The 21,157-nt window shown below is 43.1% G+C and overlaps 1 protein-coding gene across 4 annotated transcripts in view; it reads left to right on the forward strand.

The window, feature by feature from the left end:
* The window catches only part of sema5ba (sema domain, seven thrombospondin repeats (type 1 and type 1-like), transmembrane domain (TM) and short cytoplasmic domain, (semaphorin) 5Ba), a 162,246-nt gene that overhangs the window by 111,700 nt on the left and 29,389 nt on the right, over positions 1 to 21,157 (forward strand). For 3 of the 4 annotated variants that reach the window (XR_008415909.1, XM_053876546.1, XM_053876548.1), the window contains exons 6-12: positions 562 to 624; positions 1,070 to 1,168; positions 1,255 to 1,468; positions 5,257 to 5,542; positions 15,269 to 15,404; positions 16,145 to 16,352; positions 16,431 to 16,638. Coding sequence is in view for 3 of the 4 variants with exons in the window: in XM_053876546.1 (XP_053732521.1) it covers positions 562 to 624; positions 1,070 to 1,168; positions 1,255 to 1,468; positions 5,257 to 5,542; positions 15,269 to 15,404; positions 16,145 to 16,352; positions 16,431 to 16,638 (1,214 nt within the window). In the remaining variant the exon portion in view is untranslated. The remainder of the gene's footprint in view (positions 1 to 561; positions 625 to 1,069; positions 1,169 to 1,254; positions 1,469 to 5,256; positions 5,543 to 15,268; positions 15,405 to 16,144; positions 16,353 to 16,430; positions 16,639 to 21,157) is intronic. The other variant, XM_053876547.1, reaches the window with a different exon arrangement.

Here is a 21,157-nt window from a genome sequence, read left to right on the forward strand (position 1 = left end):
AATAAATATTGAAGAATAAATATTCCTGGTGAGGGATCAGAGAAGAGGGCTGGATGCCGATGAAGCTGGTGACACACAACAAGGGGGCTGCATTGGCACCCAGCACATATACAGCTGATGCCAGCGGGGGGGCATCTCTCCACCTTCACAACAAGAGCCAATGCAGCTCTGCTGGCCAAGTGTGTGTGTTAATGCTTCGGCCTGAATCCGTATTGAGACCTGAGGCACAGCCATCAACAGGAATAATTGGCCAGTTGGAGTGAAAGGAACGGTGGATGGGGGTGCTGCGAAGGCGAGCGCCACAACTCTCAGTGAAGATGGAGAGGACAGTATTTACATGATAATGCCATCTTTAGCTCCTGAGCTGCCTCGCTGGTTGGCGTGCCTGCTGGCCTCAAATATGTCTTGCCAGCCGGTTGCCATGTTTGCTTGGTAAACAAACACCAATCAAGTCTTTCTCTTCCTGCGTCTCAGTTTTAGCAACAGTTCTGCAACCACCATGTTTCAGATGACTGCCTGTGGGTCTCTTTTGTCTTACCTGCTCTTTTCCTCGTACTCCAGGCAACAGAGTGGGCTCCGGACGAGGAAACCAGGAGGTCCTGTCAGAGCAAAGGCAAAACAGAGGTAACGCACACACACCAGCAGCGTTGCTTGACTTGCTGAGTGTTAATGTGTTCTGGCTGCTGGGGGGTCCTGATGAGCCTCATAGGGGCTACAAGAGCAGAGCAGCCCTTCAATCAAGAATTGTTTTTACTAGTGTGTATCAGCTGAGTATGGTGGACTGCGTTTGATTTTGTTAGATTCATGGGACCATGAGACACAGCTACTGTCGATTTAGAAAATGAAATTGGACCATTATCAGGTCCTCACTGAAGCACATCCCACGAAAAGCTCAGCTCCTGTCAGTCCACTTGTAAATTCAGTCATCTTAGCCGAATAAGGGACTGAGATGCTCCTGGTCATGTACTCTTCTCAGGCTTTTGTTCCGGTCACGTGACCATTTAGGCAAGTGTCTCAGCTTGGCTGTTCTGCCTACTGATACGGGTCCTACTCTCGTGCTCATGTGCAGACTGAATGCCAGAATTACATCCGAGTGCTGCTGGTGAACAAGACGGAGGTCATGACCTGCGGAACCAACGCTTTCCAGCCGCTCTGCATTACTCGAGAGGTACAGCAACAATGAGAATCCAAGGAAATCACTTTCTGGACCTTCTGGACTAACTGGCAACGCTCTATTCCTAATGTCCCTCCCAGGTGGGCAACATGAGTAGTGTGCTGGAACGGGTCAATGGCGTGGCACGGTGCCCTTACGATCCCCGCCACAACTCCACAGCAGTAGTGACCGAGAGCGGAGAATTGTATGCAGCCACTGTCATTGACTTCTCCGGGAGAGATCCAGTCATCTACCGCAGTCTGGGCGGGATGCCCCCTCTGCGAACTGCCCAGTACAATTCAAAATGGCTGAATGGTAAAGTGGCACCTTTGTTTGTCTCACTGTTTCCTACTATGTCATTGGATAACTCTTTCACAACTTCTGGTGTTGACTGTAGTGCTTTTCTGCTGTTCAGTTAAAGGTTAATAAAGAAAAATGCTGAGCTAATCGTTTAAGAGAGGATCTAGTTGAGAACTAAATTGTGGCATCATCCTGGAGACTGCATTGCCATGCTTTTGTCACCATGGCTACAGAGCCTAATTTAAAGCAATAGTGGCAGTTGGATTGAAACATATACATTTGAGGACTGAGGTACAAGATATATTCATGACAACCTGCTCAGCATGCCTTGAGAGCCATTTAAAATACCTGATTCATTCTGCACCTTTGTAGTTTGATTTTTTTTTTCTAGTGTAGTAATGCATTTTTCAGTTGAGGGAATAACCTCTTCCTCTTCCCCTGTTCTTAGTTGACACACAGTCACAAGTATGACACATAAAAACAGACATATGATTCGTCGTATTCTCATCTTGCTGTTCTCTATTATTGAAACTTGGCTTCAGTCGGTCCACAGGTGTGTGCCAGTCGTGCAAAATCAACCCCAACAGGATTAGTAACCCGACAGTATCCGAACGATCATGAGATTCTCCAGGTGGCCTGCAGGGCTTTAGATTTATCCAAACAACACAAGCTGAGTGAAAATTCCTGCTAATGCTTTAAGTGGTTCCTCACCTGGTTTACTGGTCATGTTCACACTTCTGTCTCCGTCCACAGTCATTACTTTGTGACGGCTGTTTTCACAGGATCTCTGAGGGAGCTGACAGTGATGATGCGCAGCCTGGAAAAGGAAATGCTGACTAATTGTTATTATGTTGAGTCAACAAATCAAATGGATAGATATATATGGAGTGTTTTATTCCATATGACAGTATCTTTCCAAAGAACAGACTTAAGTAAAAAGTCTGGCCATTTAATTCATTATTTTAGTTAATTCATATCAAATTGACATGAGGAAAATGATTGAAATAAAATTATAATTTTATTTAATTTTGAAAAGATTTCCATGTTATAAAAGTATGTTGCAACACATTTTTTTTTAATTGACAATATCGTGAAACATTTTACTCTCTATATGTTTTGGCAAGTTACTGAAAGTGTTTTCAAAGTGTTGTTAGTTGTCCATCTTGGTTCATCTGACCGTGTTGAAATAATTGTAATAGTTAGTGCTGCTCCCTCACTGGAAGAAAGGTTGCCGGTTCCAACTCTTGCTTTGGGTCAAACCTGGGACGTCCCTGTGAGAGGCGGTCTGTTCTGTCTGTCCAGGTTTCCTCCGGTTTCCTTCCTCAGTTGGAAAACCGGTGGGTGTGAGTGTGTGCTGGGGAGGTTGTCTATTTGTGCCCTGATGAATGAGACCAAAAGTGGTGCTGTATTGTTGATTTACTACACCTACTGTGGCTCACATCGCTTGTTGATAGTATGCAAAACTGTATTCAGTGATGTTTTTTGAGGCGTTCATGTTTCAGTCAAGAAAAGGTCACAATAATTATCCAGACAGGTGAGTGACCTTTCTTGGTGCAATTGTAGAAACCAAAAACAAGCAGAGAGAAACTTGTTTGTAGAATCATCAAAAGGTTAGCTCCTGTATGGGATGGAAAGAAAGTAGTTTTTATGCATCCCTAACTGTGACTTGTGGAGAAAGGTTGTCAGATACAAGGCAATGTGTTTTCTCGAAGTAAGTGAAAATGACTGACGGGGAAATTGTTTTATCTAAAAGCACCCTCAAAATTTGGACGACTTTTCTGTTTTATTGAAAACATTCTCTTTTCGATCTCCCTAACTAACGATGTGTGAAATGCAATTTTTTAAAATTTCCCCAGAACAGATATCCTGATTTGGTAAAACTCAGACAATGCGTAGAGCAGACGATGCCTCAGAGAGCACGGACGTTGAGCCACCTGAATAAGAGTGTTCCTGTCTGGATCACCGATGAAAGAGAGCAGCAGCGGAAGTGTGTTTCATCATTTGAAGCACTTTGGATTGTAATATTGGCTCCATTTTTGGGTGTTTTTGCGTAGTGCAAAACAAACCGACGTAAACAGAAGTGGACAATTGGGAGAAGCGTTAGCGTGAAATAGAATGACTAGACTTCATGAAAAACTGAAAGCAATGCTTGAGTTCCCTGCATAAGTCATGCAGATGGCAGCAGGGGATCAGTTTAAACAGGTGTGTGGTTACTGTGGTCTGAAGTGTTGGAGGCTGAGAAGGATGGGGAGGCGTAACAGGCGTAACAGACACAGCGAGGAGTCAGTGAGCAAAATAATTATTCCTTGCCTCAGGAAGAGGGTTAAATTACCACACACAGCATGCGTCACACCACATTGGAGCTGCAGCGTTGTGTCCTTGCACGCTGACCACTTGTGCATCCATGTGTTCTTCTTAAGCATGTGTACTCGTGACACACTAAATAAGAAAGATCCTGAGCACCTGGAGAGATGAGTCTCATCAGCATAATCGCTCTCCCACACACACTCCCACACACCCACATGCACACACACACACACACACACACACACACTCACACACACACACCTATGGCAGACAAAGCCTGGCTTACTTCATGGATGAGTCTGTGATGGAATTGTGTTCCCTCTGGATTTAATGTGTGAATCAAAATCTCATTCACAGGTCTAAGCGTCCACAGTTCAGGATAACCATGGGCAGGAAGGTTGTGGATCCAATCAATTTGTTCCCTTATTAGATTGTGGGGTGCTGACCAAGTCTTTCCATCAAGAATGAGAACAGCATAAGCGTTTTCTATGGAAGAACCACAGACAACACCAGTTTACCGAAAATGTTTCAATTCGAGGAATTCAATTCTGGGGATGTATCTTTTATATGTCAATATAATGATAATAAAGATTGATTTTAGAGTTCAGTCGTATTCAAATATTCCCAAATTGACACAAACTACTTGCAAAAAGTCACTTTTTGCTTTGGGTGAATCCGCTTTGCTTCCTGTTTCTCTCATCATCTATCCTCCCTCTCATCCAGGCTGCTGAACCTCTCTGCTCAGTGCAGGCTTTTGAAAATCATCAAAGCTGCATTGTATTTCCAAACAATGACTTCAAGTCGGTTAGCTTGAGTAAAAAATAAAAATTGCTTTTATATTTGGTGATACTTAAAGGGGAACAATGTTACGTTTTAATGTTAAAATCATATCATGCTCTCCCCTGGATTCGTTGGGGGGTGTCTCCAACTGGGACAATATTGAACACTCAATGGATGTTTTTTGGTAGTAGCACATTATTTTTATTTCCTAAAGTCACATAAAATTGAATTGCGTTTAGATTTATTAACTTTGATCTCCGGTGAGATTCAGTATGCTTCGGCAACAATATCTCTGATTCCAATCCGTGTGTACAACGGTAAGCTGAGTAAGTCAGTACACTCTGCCTGTTAGCCATCACAGGAGGGCGGAGACATCCATCAACTCTGATGTCAGCGGCCGCAGTAAAAGCAGCACAAGCGCCGAGTTAAACAGACATAGCTTCATGGATTTGCCATCAAAACATCACTTGGATTTATTAGCAGTCATTATTCATCCCTTCGTCTCTCAGCATCTTCCACTTACATTTACACATTTGACATTGAGGCACCGTCGCACTGCAAGTCAGACAGAAGAATTTAGCATCTTTTATTGCAATCGATTCCAGGCATGAGAGATATCAGACCAACAGTATTCTCGAGATAAACAATACAAATAATTCCATCTCCCTGGAGTCACCCAGTGATGACCCTCTATCTCTCTCTTCTCCTCCCCACAGAGCCCCACTTTATCTCAGCCTATGACATCGGCCTGTTTACATTCTTCTTCCTGAGGGAGAATGCTGTGGAGCATGACTGTGGGAAGACGGTTTACTCCCGCGTGGCACGAGTGTGCAAGAATGACATCGGCGGACGATTCCTGCTGGAGGACACCTGGACCACGTTCATGAAGGCCAGGCTGAACTGTTCGCGCTCTGGAGAGATCCCCTTCTACTACAATGAGTTACAGAGCACCTTCTACCTGCCAGAGCAGGACCTCATCTATGGCATCTTCACCACCAATGTGTGAGTGGCCATTACTTACTTTTTTAGCATCCAGGAGCCACAAATGAGTGTGGAAGACGTGACGAGGAAGGGCCGACTCTCAAACTAAAAAGAAGCATTGCCTCGCTATTTGCCTGTCAGTCATAAATACCTGCTGCTTGATGCTGAATTTCTAGTGATACAAAGTAATTTAGCAAATAAGCGCTTAAAATGACAGTCTAGATTGTAATGCAACAGACAAATGTAACTGTGAACCAAGGGAAGCTGTTTTTTTTGCTTTGTCTTGTTGATCAAGTATGCAAGCAATTGCTTTTCTTAAAAGATGCATTGCATTAGTTCTGGTCTCCAGCGGAGACTTTATGAAGTCAAGAGCGACTACTTCCCACAAACACAATGACTCAGAAGTAACTTTCATTACTCATGAGTCATTCTAGCAGGCTTTTCCCCCCTGTCAATCTTTTCATAATGCCCACTAAGAACGGCACAACAAACTTTGTGTTTCGATGATTCATTTCACACTAAAACCCAGACAAAGGCTTGATTCAATATTGACACAACCATAAGGCAAGCTTGTAATTTGTTTTATATTCTATATGAGCAGAGATGGCTTTTATTTGGAAACTACTTCTCATGTTAATGGATTATTTTGCTTCAAAGTTGCATCAGGTTTGTCCAGAGCATTTAGAATAGAAAATGGTTTGGACATCACCGTTACTAGAAGACCTCCCGCTAGAAATGCAATTTAATATCTATTTCAGTCCGATTTCTGATCAGACATATTCACACCAGCTGGAACTTCTCTTTTTAATCCACACGCAGACTGCAAAATCATAACTACTTAACACTGGCATAAAAATGTAAATTGCGAGAACTAGTTTATGTTAAATTTATCATATAAGTAACTTTGGGGTCGTGGTTTGTGCCTCCGGTTCACAGCAAGAAGGTTGCAGATACGTCTCAGTCCTCAGTGAGAAGTTTGTTCCCCCATTCCGATTCCTCCCTCAGTGAGCTTCCTCACTACACCCTGTGAAGCTGCACCCAAGCTTGACAGAGGCTAAAGAGAGTGACCTGAGTGCTGAGTTAATTCATGTACTGACAAAAATGACATTAAGTCTGTGGGGAATATATTTCTATTGTTGAGGGAGACTGTTAAAGTACGTCATCGGTGGAAGTTTCACATTGAACCTTACTTATTACTGATTAAGCGAATAATAGAAAAGTGATCCTAAACCTCTGAAGAGCTTTGCCTCGAGACTGAAAACGTATCCTGTGGCACACAACGTAACATGGGCTCCAGAAATGTCAACGTCATTTCAAAAGGCTTGTCCGTATTCAGACATAAGTGTGACTGACTGATTTAAAAGCATGCAAGCATTGACCAGGATGAAGTCAAACACTAATGCCTGATCCCAAACATTAGACAAGAGGTGTTTCGTCCTGATCCTGTCACTGTTTTAGGTTCATTCTGAATATACTGTAAACAAAAAATTGCATAGAGGCATCTAGTTTGTGCACACAAGCCCTTCCATTTCAGCCAGCAGTGCACTTCCTCGCTGCAGCTTCCACTTGTAGTGCTGTGTTGTTCAGCGTAGGTGTTGCTGACTCAGCCCGCTTCTTTCTGGACTGTTTCAGGCTAGGGCTGGTCCTGGCACGCTCGCATTGTTCTGCATTATAAAACTATGTATGGATAATCCCAGACGCCGTGGTTCAATTTCAGATGCCTGCAGCAACTTTTATTACTCATGAGTCATTCTAGCAGGCTTTTCCCCCCTGTCAATCTTTTCATAATGCCCACTAAGAACGGCACAACAAACTTTGTGTTTCGATGATTCATTTCACACTAAAACCCAGACAAAGGCTTGATTCAATATTGACACAACCATAAGGCAAGCTTGTAATTTGTTTTATATTCTATATGAGCAGAGATGGCTTTTATTTGGAAACTACTTCTCATGTTAATGGATTATTTTGCTTCAAAGTTGCATCAGGTTTGTCCAGAGCATTTAGAATAGAAAATGGTTTGGACATCACCGTTACTAGAAGACCTCCCGCCAGAAATGCAATTTAATATCTATTTCAGTCCGATTTCTGATCAGACATATTCACACCAGCTGGAACTTCTCTTTTTAATCCACACGCAGACTGCAAAATCATAACTACTTAACACTGGCATAAAAATGTAAATTGCGAGAACTAGTTTATGTTAAATTTATCATATAAGTAACTTTGGGGTCGTGGTTTGTGCCTCCGGTTCACAGCAAGAAGGTTGCAGATACGTCTCAGTCCTCAGTGAGAAGTTTGTTCCCCCATTCCGATTCCTCCCTCAGTGAGCTTCCTCACTACACCCTGTGAAGCTGCACCCAAGCTTGTGTGATGGTGCAGGCGTTTCTCAGGAGAGACCAGGGTCTGTTTACCCTGTTTTTGCAAAGCACCATGTTGGTCTTCCTGGTGATCCTTCTTGCCAATGGGGGTTGGATATGTTAATGCCATCAGCACAAACACTGTCTTCATCAACCTGGCACCATAAGCCACACATGATGACTCTTCAGCCGTTCATCTGAACAGGAAGAGGGAGAACAGAGTGCTTATCTTCACTGCTAGTAGAAGATGCAGACCGGGTCTATCTCTGACCTTCTTGCTACATCCCTGTCTGAGAAATAACAATGCAGTTATTGTTTTCCATCAACAACAATTGTTGGTGAATAGATGCCCAGATGTCTGGCGAAGAAGGGAAGGGATAAACAGCTCCAAGAGGAAATAGAGGAGTTTCACTCCATTTGTTTGGTTACTAAACACAAATGAACTATGATGGTTTTCAAGCAGAAAAAAGACCTTATAATATGTTGAAAGCTTAATGCTTTGAGAATTATCAGCTAAGCCTTTAAAAATGAAATGACACTTGTCTACACAGTTGGCCTGAAAGTTTATTCAATCCGCTGTGAAAAGAAGAAATCTTCCTTCAAATAAATAAGATTTGACTTGCCTAAAGGCATGGAAGCACAACCGAGCAAAATGTTCACATTGTTGTTGATCAGCTCAACTAAAGGTTTTTTAAATTTTGCTTGAATGTATTCATTCGTCATTAATTACTGTCAACTCTAATCGTTTTGTTCTGCTTCATGTTTGCTTTTTGCTTCCACTTCCAGCTGTTTTGTTGACTGTGTGTAGTTCTAGAAGCTTGCTCACACATACGGTGCCCGTGTGTGGGTGTGCCTCACCACACTCGATGACCACGCCACGACAGTTCACCACTACCTTTTTGAGTTTCAAAGCTTAGGCTTTTGGAAGCAATTGGAAGTGACCAAGAAGTTGTTTTACATTGTTGCTTTTATTGATGATCTATTCAAAATTGGTAGGAGTCAATATGTTTTATTTGTGTCTGTGTGCCACACATGGATAGCTTGTTTTGTTGTCTCATTTTTTCAAACTTCACCCAGACTTTGAGCAAAATTCTAAATCGCTTAAGGTGACATCGTGAAATTTCAGGCTCAACAGAACCTTTAATTAACTCCTGGCAATTATTGGCTCGACAGGCCATGAGCTGAGTCCCGACTCGCCTGCTGAGATGTCCACCGTCCTATTACTAGCTAATTACGAGCCTCCTTATCTATTTCAGAGGAAGATCACTGACCTTTTCACTTGACTGGCTCTTGACAGGTTTCACATCTGAGCGACGACAGAGGCTAAAGAGAGTGACCTGAGTGCTGAGTTAATTCATGTACTGACAAAAATGACATTAAGTCTGTGGGGAATATATTTCTATTGTTGAGGGAGACTGTTAAAGTACGTCATCGGTGGAAGTTTCACATTGAACCTTACTTATTACTGATTAAGCGAATAATAGAAAAGTGATCCTAAACCTCTGAAGAGCTTTGCCTCGAGACTGAAAACGTATCCTGTGGCACACAACGTAACATGGGCTCCAGAAATGTCAACGTCATTTCAAAAGGCTTGTCCGTATTCAGACATAAGTGTGACTGACTGATTTAAAAGCATGCAAGCATTGACCAGGATGAAGTCAAACACTAATGCCTGATCCCAAACATTAGACAAGAGGTGTTTCGTCCTGATCCTGTCACTGTTTTAGGTTCATTCTGAATATACTGTAAACAAAAAATTGCATAGAGGCATCTAGTTTGTGCACACAAGCCCTTCCATTTCAGCCAGCAGTGCACTTCCTCGCTGCAGCTTCCACTTGTAGTGCTGTGTTGTTCAGCGTAGGTGTTGCTGACTCAGCCCGCTTCTTTCTGGACTGTTTCAGGCTAGGGCTGGTCCTGGCACGCTCGCATTGTTCTGCATTATAAAACTATGTATGGATAATCCCAGACGCCGTGGTTCAATTTCAGATGCCTGCAGCAACGCTGCTCTGCTGAGTGGGCTTTTTGGGTTTTGTGCTGCGCTACAGGCATTTGCTGAGGGGAAAAATGTGGGCGTGAATATAGCACTTCTTATTTCAAAACTCACATGGCATGAGGTTAGTGATATTAGAACACATCACCAAAAATGCTTTGGATACTTTCTGAGTATGCCTACTTCGAGTAATACTCCAAGGAACTCAGCTCTAAATCTCTTCTCCTTCCATTTCACTAGGTCTGCAACTAAAACAGATGTACTGTATAGAACTGTGACTCTTCTGAAGTCCATGATCATCACCACTGTCTTCTGGGTGTTCAGCTCCAGGTTGTTGTGACTGTACCAGGACACCAGCCAGAATCCACCTCCCTCCTGTAAGCCGACTCATCTCCATCTGAGATGAGCCCGATGATGGTGGTGTCATCCGCAAACTTGATCAGCTTAACCAACTGGTGGCTGGGGGTGCGGCAGTTGGTGTACAGGGAGAAGAGCCGTGGAGAGAGAACACAGCCCTGAGGAGACCCGATGTTGAGGGTCAGAGTGTCGGAGACAATCGCCCCCAGCCACAAACTGACTTCTGCCGGTCAGGAAGTCTGTCATCCACCTGCAGAAGGAGTCAGGCACATTGAGTTGACAAAGCTTGTCTTGAAGCAGAGCTGGGAGAATTGTATTGAAAGCACAGCTGAAGTCCATAAACAGGATCCTTGCATAGGTTCGTGGTGAGATTCGGCTTCCTGAACTGAGTGAGCACGGCCTGCTTCAGGATGTCAAGATTAGGAGGGGGCGCGGAGTGGGTGGCTCATCAGTGACTGTGTTCATCTTTGTTGTGTCACTAAGACACACAATAGCCCTTTGCTGTAAAGCTGAAGGGGGGCTGGAGAGTTCACAGAGGTGCTGGGGCAAAATGGCTGCTCAAAACAACAGTAATAGCTCTTCAAGTCCTGTGCTAGAGTGAGGTTGTTCAGACTGGGGGGTGCACTTGGCCTGTAGTTTCCACAACTGCAGCTGAGTCATTGGCCAAAAATTACTACCTAGGTTTATCTGAATATACGGCCTTAGCTTTTCTTCAGCTCCCTCCGACACCAATACACTGTGAGCCAAGGTTTGCCATTTGCATAACTGACCTTGGTGCACACTGGAACAATGCACTCTTCACAGTAGCTGATCCATGAAGTCACAGTGTCTGTATACTCGTTCAAATTATTGGTAGCAGCCCTGGACACCTCCCAGTCTGTGGTCTCCATACAAGTCTGCAGCTCCACTACAGCTTCACTTGTCCAGATCTTCATGCTCCTCACATCAGGCTTTGCCAGCTTCAATCTCTGTTTGTATTGTGGGAACAAGATGAACCAGAGAGACCTATGCTGCTCGAGGGAGGGTGTTATAAGCATTATGCAGCGCTGTGTAACTGTGATCCAGCACGCTGTGCCCTCTGGTGGGGCATTTTACCACCTGCTTGTACCTGGGAAGCTCCTCGCTCAGCTTGTCACCAAGGATAATAACAGGGGAGTCCGCATGTGTTGAGCCTCATGAACGCCTGCGCTCTGAGTGACGTACACAGCCTCCAGAATGAAGGTAGCAAACTCATAAGGTGGTACTACAGCAAAAAATTACTGCTACTACCACCAGCACTGCTAGCTCTACTACCACTCCTGTTGCTACATATTACTCCTATCACTACTTCTGCACTGGCACCATCACTACTGAAACGTCTGTAAATGTCATCATATGCCACAGCGGCACTGCTTCTACCAATGATCAGTACCATAGGCACCACAGGTGCAATCACCATTTAAATGACAGCAGCATGTGACCACATCAACTGTCTCCTGTTACTACTCTTACCACTCCTACTACTCTGCTAATAAATAACTATTCTGCAGCAAAAGACCATCATTTTTCCTACAGTGACCTGATGGCAGATTTGACACTTTCACTTGGACAAGCACTCATTTTTAAAAGGCTTAATGCTGATAAAGAATAAAGAGAATGAGTTATGAGCCCACAAGGGTGAAACTGGGTCAAGTATATATGAAATATTCAGGAAGGACGCGAGCTGGTGGAGCGATACAGAGAGAAGTCTGGTTAGATGAACTACATAGACCAATACCATTTACGAAAGCACAAAAGGTATTTATGGTGGGGTGAAAAGGATGGATTAAAAATACATTATTTTAAGTGTGTTGCTGCCTTCTCACACCAGATTCTCTCCCTGCTTTTAGAGGCCAATATAAGCTAATATACAGATCCTGTTATGTATTCATCAATACAGTATTGCAAATGACGACTCGAACCTACAGCTCTACAGCACAATTTTGAACAGGCTTATGACTGGCTGTAAGAAAAGTGAATCAGACTTAGAAGTGCATAAATGAATATGTATTTTTATTCAATATTTAAAATATATAATATAATATAATTAATCATAATATAATCAAAAAATATAATAAAGATGTGCGTGCGGCATCCACTGAGCTGCTGTAAAAGCTGATGACCAGAAATGGTGACATTCCTCAATGCTCGGAGTGACATTCAAGAAGACGATGACTTAAAAATGTAACCTCATGATGTGGTGCTTGAACATCCTTTAGAGGTGAAGTGCCGCATTTTTAACATACAGCAGTATGTTGTGAGGACATTTAAGATGGCTGTCGAGTGGAATCACGCAAGTTACTTTGAATGTAGCCACAGGTGTCCACTCTTTCCAGCCTTGAGAGCTACTTTTAAATGAACCATGTGATTGTGAGCTCCTGTGGTTTTTAAAGCAGTGTTTGAGAAGTTCTTTTTTTATTAATGAGAGTACTTGATTCTGGCATTGACTGAAGCCAATGATGGAATAACTTGCCACCATCTCCAATGGCTGATACTATAAAGTTATGAGAAATGCCTTGTCTTGTGATGACCTGAGCTCCCTGTGAGATCTATTGGGCATTAGGGCCACTCATATCACTTGATCCATGCACTTTGAAATACAAACTCCATCTGCCTCTCACAAGAACACGAGTCTGAGACATGGGAATTAAGCAGGTCAGAGTCAGGGCCAAACACTAATTGAGTATTAATACACTGATAATAGACTGTAGACTGGACTGCAGGTCCACTGCAAAGGGTTTCTTTCATTTATTTTGCTCTTTCCAGTAATTTGCGCGGCTCATGAAGACTTGGAGATTGATTTCTCAGGGGGGTTTTAATGATTTATTGAGCTCCCTCTGGGAGCCATTGTAGATTTTTTCTTTTATGTACATTTATACCGACATCATTTCTACTCATGTAGTTTGTCTCCCATTAAAGATAGCGTCTTGGTGAGTGCAGTTGAATCCACTAAGGAGGCTGAATATGTGAGAATATTTTAGGGCTTTTTGTTCAAGCACATTGCTCAAGCACGGACACGCAGTGGGTCCTGAAAAGAGTCAAAAATGTTTAAGTTATACTTGTGAATGATAAATAACTGTGGGTTATTACTTAAAGAACAGAAACCAGAAATATTTAATGCCTGTTCTTAAACAGGTAACAAGAGTCAATTACCTGTGAGTCCATTTTTAATTATTGCATACAAGATTCTGGCTGACTTATTTCAGGGGCCAAATACATTGACTTGGTGAGCCGGGTTTGGAACCAGTGCCTTCACTTTGACACATGGTTTTGAGGATCTACTCTGTGTATTTACCCAATTAGCTGCTCTTTTTTCTTTTTATATATTTCTGGGATGCTCAGTTTTGGATTTTTGCAGCAGATCACCGACACTGATCACATGTATTTCAATGTATTTGTGTCACAATGATGAGACTTTCTACATGATACCTCTTCAAGGAAGAAAAAAATAGAAAAGCCTAAAACTATTCTGTCTAAGGGACTACTGAAAAACATTTAAGTTGATGTTAGACGTGTGTGGTGAATCTCTTGAGACTTTGCTATGTCCGTGAAATCTTTACATACTTGCATACTGGCCGCTTGTATCAGGAGTCTGAGACAGAGAGCAGTGCAGAGAGTGATCACCTGGGTGGCAGCGTCAGGAGCGCAGATGTGGAATTGGTGCTTGATCAGTGTTCTGGGCTTTAACACACACAAACAAAAGATATGGCGGCACTCTTTTTCCAAACTCATTTGAGGCCTCCCTTCAGCATTTGTTGCCCTCCTAGCGGTGTATTATGATGAGGCCACCGGGGTAAACTGTAAAGCGAGGTGACCACTGATGAGCATTCTGAGTGAAAGTGCTCTTACTGAGTTATTGCTCCACTGCTTTTCTGCAGAAGAGGTTTGGCTTCGAAATGCAACCACATCCTGTTCTGGTCTGTTCACACGACCTCATTTTTACTGTCACTCGTCTATTTATTAAAGTGCGGCGGGAGTCTGGAGGCTGCTCTCATTAGCAGCCGCTGCTGAAGAGTCACTGAGCCAGCTGTTCAGTTCTCCAGCTGTTTAGTCACACCTCATTTCAAGCTAAAAAGCATTTACATGCTACTTTCGGATATTAGTAATTTTGCTCTAGGTCTTGGTCTTGGTGTGGTAGCAGCACACAGGCTTTTTTCTTACTTATTTTGAGTCCAGGATAGTGGTGAAAATCCTGGGAATTAATGTAAAACAGATCTTCCCCTTGGCAAAATTGGCTAGAATGTTTGTGATAGTTTGGGGCACCGGCTATTTCAGTGTTTCACGATTATCTTTCTGCTGATGATTATATTGTGAATCATATTTCTTCAACTAAAGGTACATAGCGCCCTGTGGCCGGAATTTTAAAATATGACAAAATTTTGACCAGCTGTATGCTGCTGTGCATCACGCATAATAAATGCCTATTTTGTTGCAATATCGAACACAAATCTATGGCTATATCAGGACTTTCAGATATAGTTTTCAACTGGCAGTATGTGAGTGGTTGGATTTGAAGCTCAGCATTTACATTGACTATTGTCTCACTGATTTAGCTGTTTATCAGCGTCCCACACGCTGTGCTGCGATATCAAGCTGCTCACAGGAAAGTCAAAACAAACAGTGGGGCAAGAGGAAAAGCTCATTATCTGCAGCACATTAATAAACTCAGGTGAAATCACTTCCCCCTCTGCCAGGTTAGACCCGGTTTGCACGATGACCAGGCAGGTGTGTTTGCACATCATCTGCAGACCTGCCTTCCAGATCCTCAGCCCAGCATTGTCCTTGTTCACTGCAGACTCATGATGGAGTACTAGCGTGCAGCCGAAGCAACAAACCTGCAGTTTTATCTCTCTCCTAAAATGATCCATTAGCAAGCTGGAAACACAGTCATTATTCATCTGGAAACTAATATATTTTTGCCAATACTTTTGTCTAAATATAACTAGATGTCTGTTTTCCTCCTCTTGCTTCCCTCCCCTCTGTCTTGTTTTCTCTTGTTTCCTCTCCATATTCATATAAAAGCAACAGTATCGCAGCGTCTGCGGTGTGTGCGTTCAACCTCAGCGCCATCACTCAGGCCTTCAACGGGCCCTTCCGCTCGCAGGAGAATCCTCGCTCCACTTGGCTCCCCACACCCAACCCCATCCACAACTTTCAGGTCAGACATCATTCTTTCTGTCACCCACATGCTTTTTTCTTTGAGATGTCTGTCACATCAAAACATATTCTCAAGGGTGACAATCAGCACCTTTTAGGCAGACTGTGTGAATGTGAGGAATTTAGTAATGTAGAGTTAATATCATGGACCTCTACTTAAGTGTATGTGTTTCTTTCCACAGACAAAAAGATACTGTCCTAAAACTTCGAATGAACGACATCATTTTTTGTCCGCTTCATTTGTGTTGTGTATGCACACTTGAATTAAACAGTAGTGACGGGTCATTGAGGTATCATGAAACAGTATTGCAGGGTTTATGAAACAGTAATTTTCAGATGCCACTAGATGGCCACTAGATGGCCACTAGATGGCGTAAGTCAGTCAAACGCTCCTACTAGACTTGCTCCCTGACATTCTCTGCACTCAGTTTGAACTGGTGAAACATCGTGGTCACCACAGCTATCAATCAGTGAGTTATACCTGACACTGTTTACTAGCTTGCACATGTAAATATTTGGTAGCGATCTCACAAATATGTGCTGATCATCTGGCATAGTAGAAAGACCAGTGTTTACTGTGTGTGGGAGACACGAAGTGGCTGCTTTTGTTTCCGTTCTGTGGACAGCGCTTTTCATGCACAACTGCAGGAACTGTAAATCCTTTGGCGGCTACATAAACTGTCTGGTGATAAATGAAAACGATAAACTTTATTTGACGTTTTTACTTTCCACCTCCATTAGTGTGGAACAATTGACGATGACGGTCCTAACGAGGGTTTGACAGAACGCAGTCTTCAGGATGCCCAGCGACTCTACTTGATGAATGATGTAGTCCAGCCCGAGTCTGTGGATCCGCTGGTCATGCAGGACGACGTCCGGTTTTCCAACCTGGTTGTGGATATTGTTCAAGGCATGGACACGCTCTACCACGTCATATACATCAGCACAGGTTTGAAACACTTCACTTACTGTACACTATGACTCCAGTTGGTTCTAATGGTGTGGAACCATTCTTCCTATTCTTAAGAATATGGCACCATACTCAAGGCTCTGGCCACTCCCAATAAAAACCTGCAAGGATGTTACCTGGAAGAGATGGAACTCTTCCCATCGGGAGTACGTGAACCAATCCTGAGTCTGCAGATCCTGCACAGCGACCGGTCGCTGTTTGTTGGACTCAACAATAGAGTCCTGAAGATTCCGCTTGAGAGATGCACCACCTACACCAGCGAAACGTGAGTACTGTTTTGACCCTCATCACCCCTGTCAACTAGGAAATATGTTGTTTAAGTCCATCAATAACTCGTCACCCTGCAAGACAGAACATGCCGAAGTCTGATCCAAAATCCTCGGGCACCCAGTCTGAGCCCTGTCTGCTTACTGTGACCAACAAACCATTCACTCCACTCAAGTGATTCATTAGGGACCACTCACATAAACCGTATCCCGTATTTGCGTGGCTCCCGTTAGGATGTAGGCTACAATCTGCAGAACCCAGAAGAGGAAGGTCACCTTTGTTCCTTGAGCGGCGCAGCTCCTTTCCCTGCCCCACCTCTGCGTTAATCCAGTACACATTGCACTTTAGCTTAGCACTGGTATATAGTTAAATATCCACACATTTCTGCAACCAGTACTCTATGCCTTTTAAATTGCCCCTCCCCCAAATGAAATTTTAAATAAATGAATGGTCCCTCATATGTCTGAGTCATATTAACTCAGACATATGACCCGGTCTCTAGCGACTTGTTGCGCCCACTATAAGCAGTGTGTTTTGTTGGAGATCAGACTGTGGCTCAATAGCATCTACTCAGATATCCATCTATCTTGCACCCAGCCTGGTGCGAGTATCATACTCTTCAGTGTCTGTTCACCATCATTCTTCAGGGCTGCAGACTGCCTGGGACTCTGACCTACATAAGAATGACTTATTTGTCTGAAAATAGCTCATGCCGTAAAATTTTGTTACCCCAGCTCACCACTCACATCACCTTTTTTGATTTGAAGAAATCAAAGCCAAGCCATCCACATCTTTTGGCTCCTGTCACATCACTGGGCTATATTGTCAGCCCCTAAAAAGCCCATTTTGTAAACAAACTGAGTCCAGTGGGGATTCTCATACACTCAGGAGTTGTTTGACTATAAAAATAGTCAAGTAATCCAAGGTTCTTTTAAGAATGACTGTGTTACATGACCCGTTATGTACATGACATTTGTGCTACCATTATTTGATACATTGCCTACAACTCAGTCAATGTCTTTTTTCTCTTGTTATGAATGGATTCCCCAAAAAAATTGCTGAATACTTTCCATTTAATATATAATGTCTTAAAGATTCTTATTTGGAGAATTTTTCTAAATTCCCTCACTAAGTGTTGACTCTGGTCAAATGTATTGTGCTGTAGACGGCCTTGATTCTGTATGTTTATTTATCCTTATTTTCTGAGGGACTTTGGTCTTGGGACGGTGATCTTCAATGCATTCATTTTCTTGGTCCCTGGTCTGATACCAACAAATCTAGAGGAACTATATGCTGCCTCTGTGGTTCACTCGCTTCCTCTCTGAGAATGAATCCATGTTGGTTTTTCAACAGGTCTGGTATTGATGGTTGTTGCCTTCCTGTTGGTCACCGCTGCAGTTTAGATGCTCCTAGAGACACTCGGGGACTCATTCCAGGGGACTTGTTTTTCCGTCACTTGTTTAAAAAAATCGACATAATAGTGCTTAAGATACACATTTCTGTTAATTAACTAGTAATTCTACACATGTCTTCGTCTGGCAGAAATAATTACTTGTCCCAAACCTCCAGAGCTGACTAACGACTGTGGCAGTATCGGAGGAAATTAATGGGTAGTGCCTTAATGAAGTGTTCTGTTTAACAGAAGAGGCTAGAGGTGTTGGGAGAAAGACATTGGAGAAACAACCAGCTTTGCTCCCAAAGTAAACTTCCTTTTCCCTTCATAATAGGCTGTTTTATTCACACTGTGTTTCTGTGTGAAGGTGACAGTCTGCTTTGATTATGTGTGGGTTGGCGCTTGAACATGGTGAGTCAACGCACTATTTTTGCGAAACTCTAATAGACAGAGGTGGGCGGGATTCATGAGATGAAAGGGAGACGAATAAGGGCCGTCTCAGCTGATGTAGGGTCAGTGTTCAGAGCAAACACTGGCCCTGGAAGCTAAAGGAGGAAGGGATGTTTGGGTGTCACTGTGCTTGAACAGCTTAAAAACAAAACACTGTGGTGTAACCCACATGAACTGAAGCCTTCAAATATTTAGCATTTTGAAATGACAGGGCAGATTTTCTTTCGTCAAAGCGAGGGACACGTGGGCGGTCACTCTTTTGGCCAGGTTTGCATGTTGTTGTAAGAATGATGAAGGTGTTTCTTGATCATGCCCAACTGACTTTGGAGCTTCTGAGGATGCTGTGGTTAGAGCTCAAGGAACCAGGACTCCCAAAACCTAGCCAAGATTGAAGCCAGATTGAAACACGCTATGATCGGAATGAAGCAACAGAAACAGGTCAGAAAGTAAGCCGGTCTGCAGGTGCACGAGGTTAGAGGTTGTGTCCGCATTGTGCGAAAATGCTGATTTTCCACTTAGAACAGCAGATCCTGTACAGCGGTCTTTGGAAAATGTAATTAAGTTGATGGTTGCTGAATGTTGGGCGTCTTTTATTGATCCAAACCGACTGCAGTTACATCACAGACCTCCAGCCAACATGCTGTTTCTGCTGCTGAGCTCCTTCAGTCATCGGTGATTTGTTTCTGCAGCCGTTCGCATTGTGTGCGTGCATGATTGTGTGTTTGTGAGTGTGGTTGTCCTCTATTTCCGTAATTATATTTGACCTGGCCAATTGGCACCCCTGGCTAATAGCACCACCGTGTCCTCCAGCGGGCTGCGTCTCTCTCTATCTCTGGCTCTGAAGTGATTTACTTTGGCTACTGTGCTATCTTCACTGCAATGTTGCATCCATCAGCGCTTTTCACGGCTGCTCCACCCTGCCAAGCCAAATCTGCAACACACACATCTAATCATCTTCCTTTTCAGTTCAAGTGCAGATAGGCATATTTATAAAGACAAATATGCATTTTTCTTAGTGGTGACGTTTTTGCAGGCGTTTAAATGGGACTGCTTGAGTATAAGAAATTCTGCTTGGCTACCAAAGTCATGGAACGAGTCAGTCCCTGACTTTCAGGTGTTTTCCCTGAAGCGGGTGTTTGGTGTGTGTGGAAGGCTTGTGATTCCTTGCCTTCAGCAACATCTGTTACTCCAAACTACTTCCCTTATGATTTAAACCTGTGAAGAAATAGCAGCAGAAGGTTTCCCGAGTATGCTTGCCAAACAACTCATCACATTCTTAAAGACCATTTACCACAGTATAGAGCAGCATTTTGTTTCCAAAGGAGCCACATTATAGAGGGCACCTCAATCCAAAAGGCAGGAGGACAGAAGAAAAATAGTTGGAAATTTAGCTCCATTTTTACTACCAAAATAGTACAACAAGGAGAAATTACGAGAACTGTAATCATGTTCTTGTTTTTAACCTTACTTTGGTGATCTAATGTTTCATTTATAAACTCACGGTGGTCTAGTGGTTAGTACTCTCGCCTTGCAAAAGAAGGTTGCCGGTTCGATGCCCGGATAGCAATGACAATGTATATGTACTTAACTACGAAGGTAAAGTTAAAAGGCAGCTTTCATTGATTTGCTTTCAAGGACAAGAACTGCTCAAATAAGCATCGCTGAATAACTGTAATTGTACTCAACTTTTCAATGTAATTATTAAAAGTTGCATGGATGGAAAAAACAGACATACAAAATTGGGGCTGCCCTTGACCCACCTCTGATATAGAGGCATAACATTGCAGCCCTCCTTGCCTATCACTCCGTTCCTCTAATGTGATATCAGTGTAAGGATTGCTGTTTGTGTTTTTACACATCTTGACCGCTTTACGTTCTGTGCTGACATGCCAGCATTACATCGTAAAAGAAAGAAAGCCTTTCTCCCACAGCTTTTCTTTCATTTAAAAAAGCCATGCATTTATTGTCTCCCTGTGTGTGGGAAGGTTTAGTGCCTGTCCCTTAGAAACCTATTTACTGTCTGAAATAGCTGCCAGCCTGTCGCCAGGCCGCTGGGGCTCACTAAGCCTGTATGACCAATCATAGAAACACTCCAACAGCCAACAGCGGAGAGAGCAAGGGGACGAGAGAGATTGTGTTCTCACAGCAGAAGTATTTATTACTGCTTGAAAGTGCTGTTACTTTTATTACAGGCTTTGTTCTGGCCACAGTTCAGTGTAATCATTTTGCTCCCTATGTCTGTCTCTATTTTGTTCTCGGCCCGTCTGCGTGGCTCACTTGCCCTCCTCAGACCCTTCGCCATGATTGGGCCCAGCTCTGTGTCTTTACCTCCCCTGATACCTTTCTAATAGGCGAATTCTGACAAATGAAGGATGCTGTAAAAAGGAATGTGTCTACGGAGAAACAAAAGCATGTAGCATCAGGTCCATCTTCAGGCCTTCAGTTTCCGTAAATGACCTAATTGAATAAAGCATTTATTTATTTATAACGCAGCTGAAGTCGTTGTTACAGATGTCACTTGCTTGTACTCTTCACAGTGTATTGTTGCCACTGAAGATGGTCTGGCTGACCAGCAGAAACTGAAAAAATCTTTTTTGAGTCTAGTCAGAGACGTGTGGGAGGATATATTACAGGAGTAAATCCCTGAATGCTCATGAGATAGATGTTGATTGAC

Source organism: Synchiropus splendidus, chromosome 10 (assembly GCF_027744825.2).
Source record: "Synchiropus splendidus isolate RoL2022-P1 chromosome 10, RoL_Sspl_1.0, whole genome shotgun sequence".
Lineage (NCBI taxonomy): Eukaryota > Metazoa > Chordata > Actinopteri > Syngnathiformes > Callionymidae > Synchiropus > Synchiropus splendidus.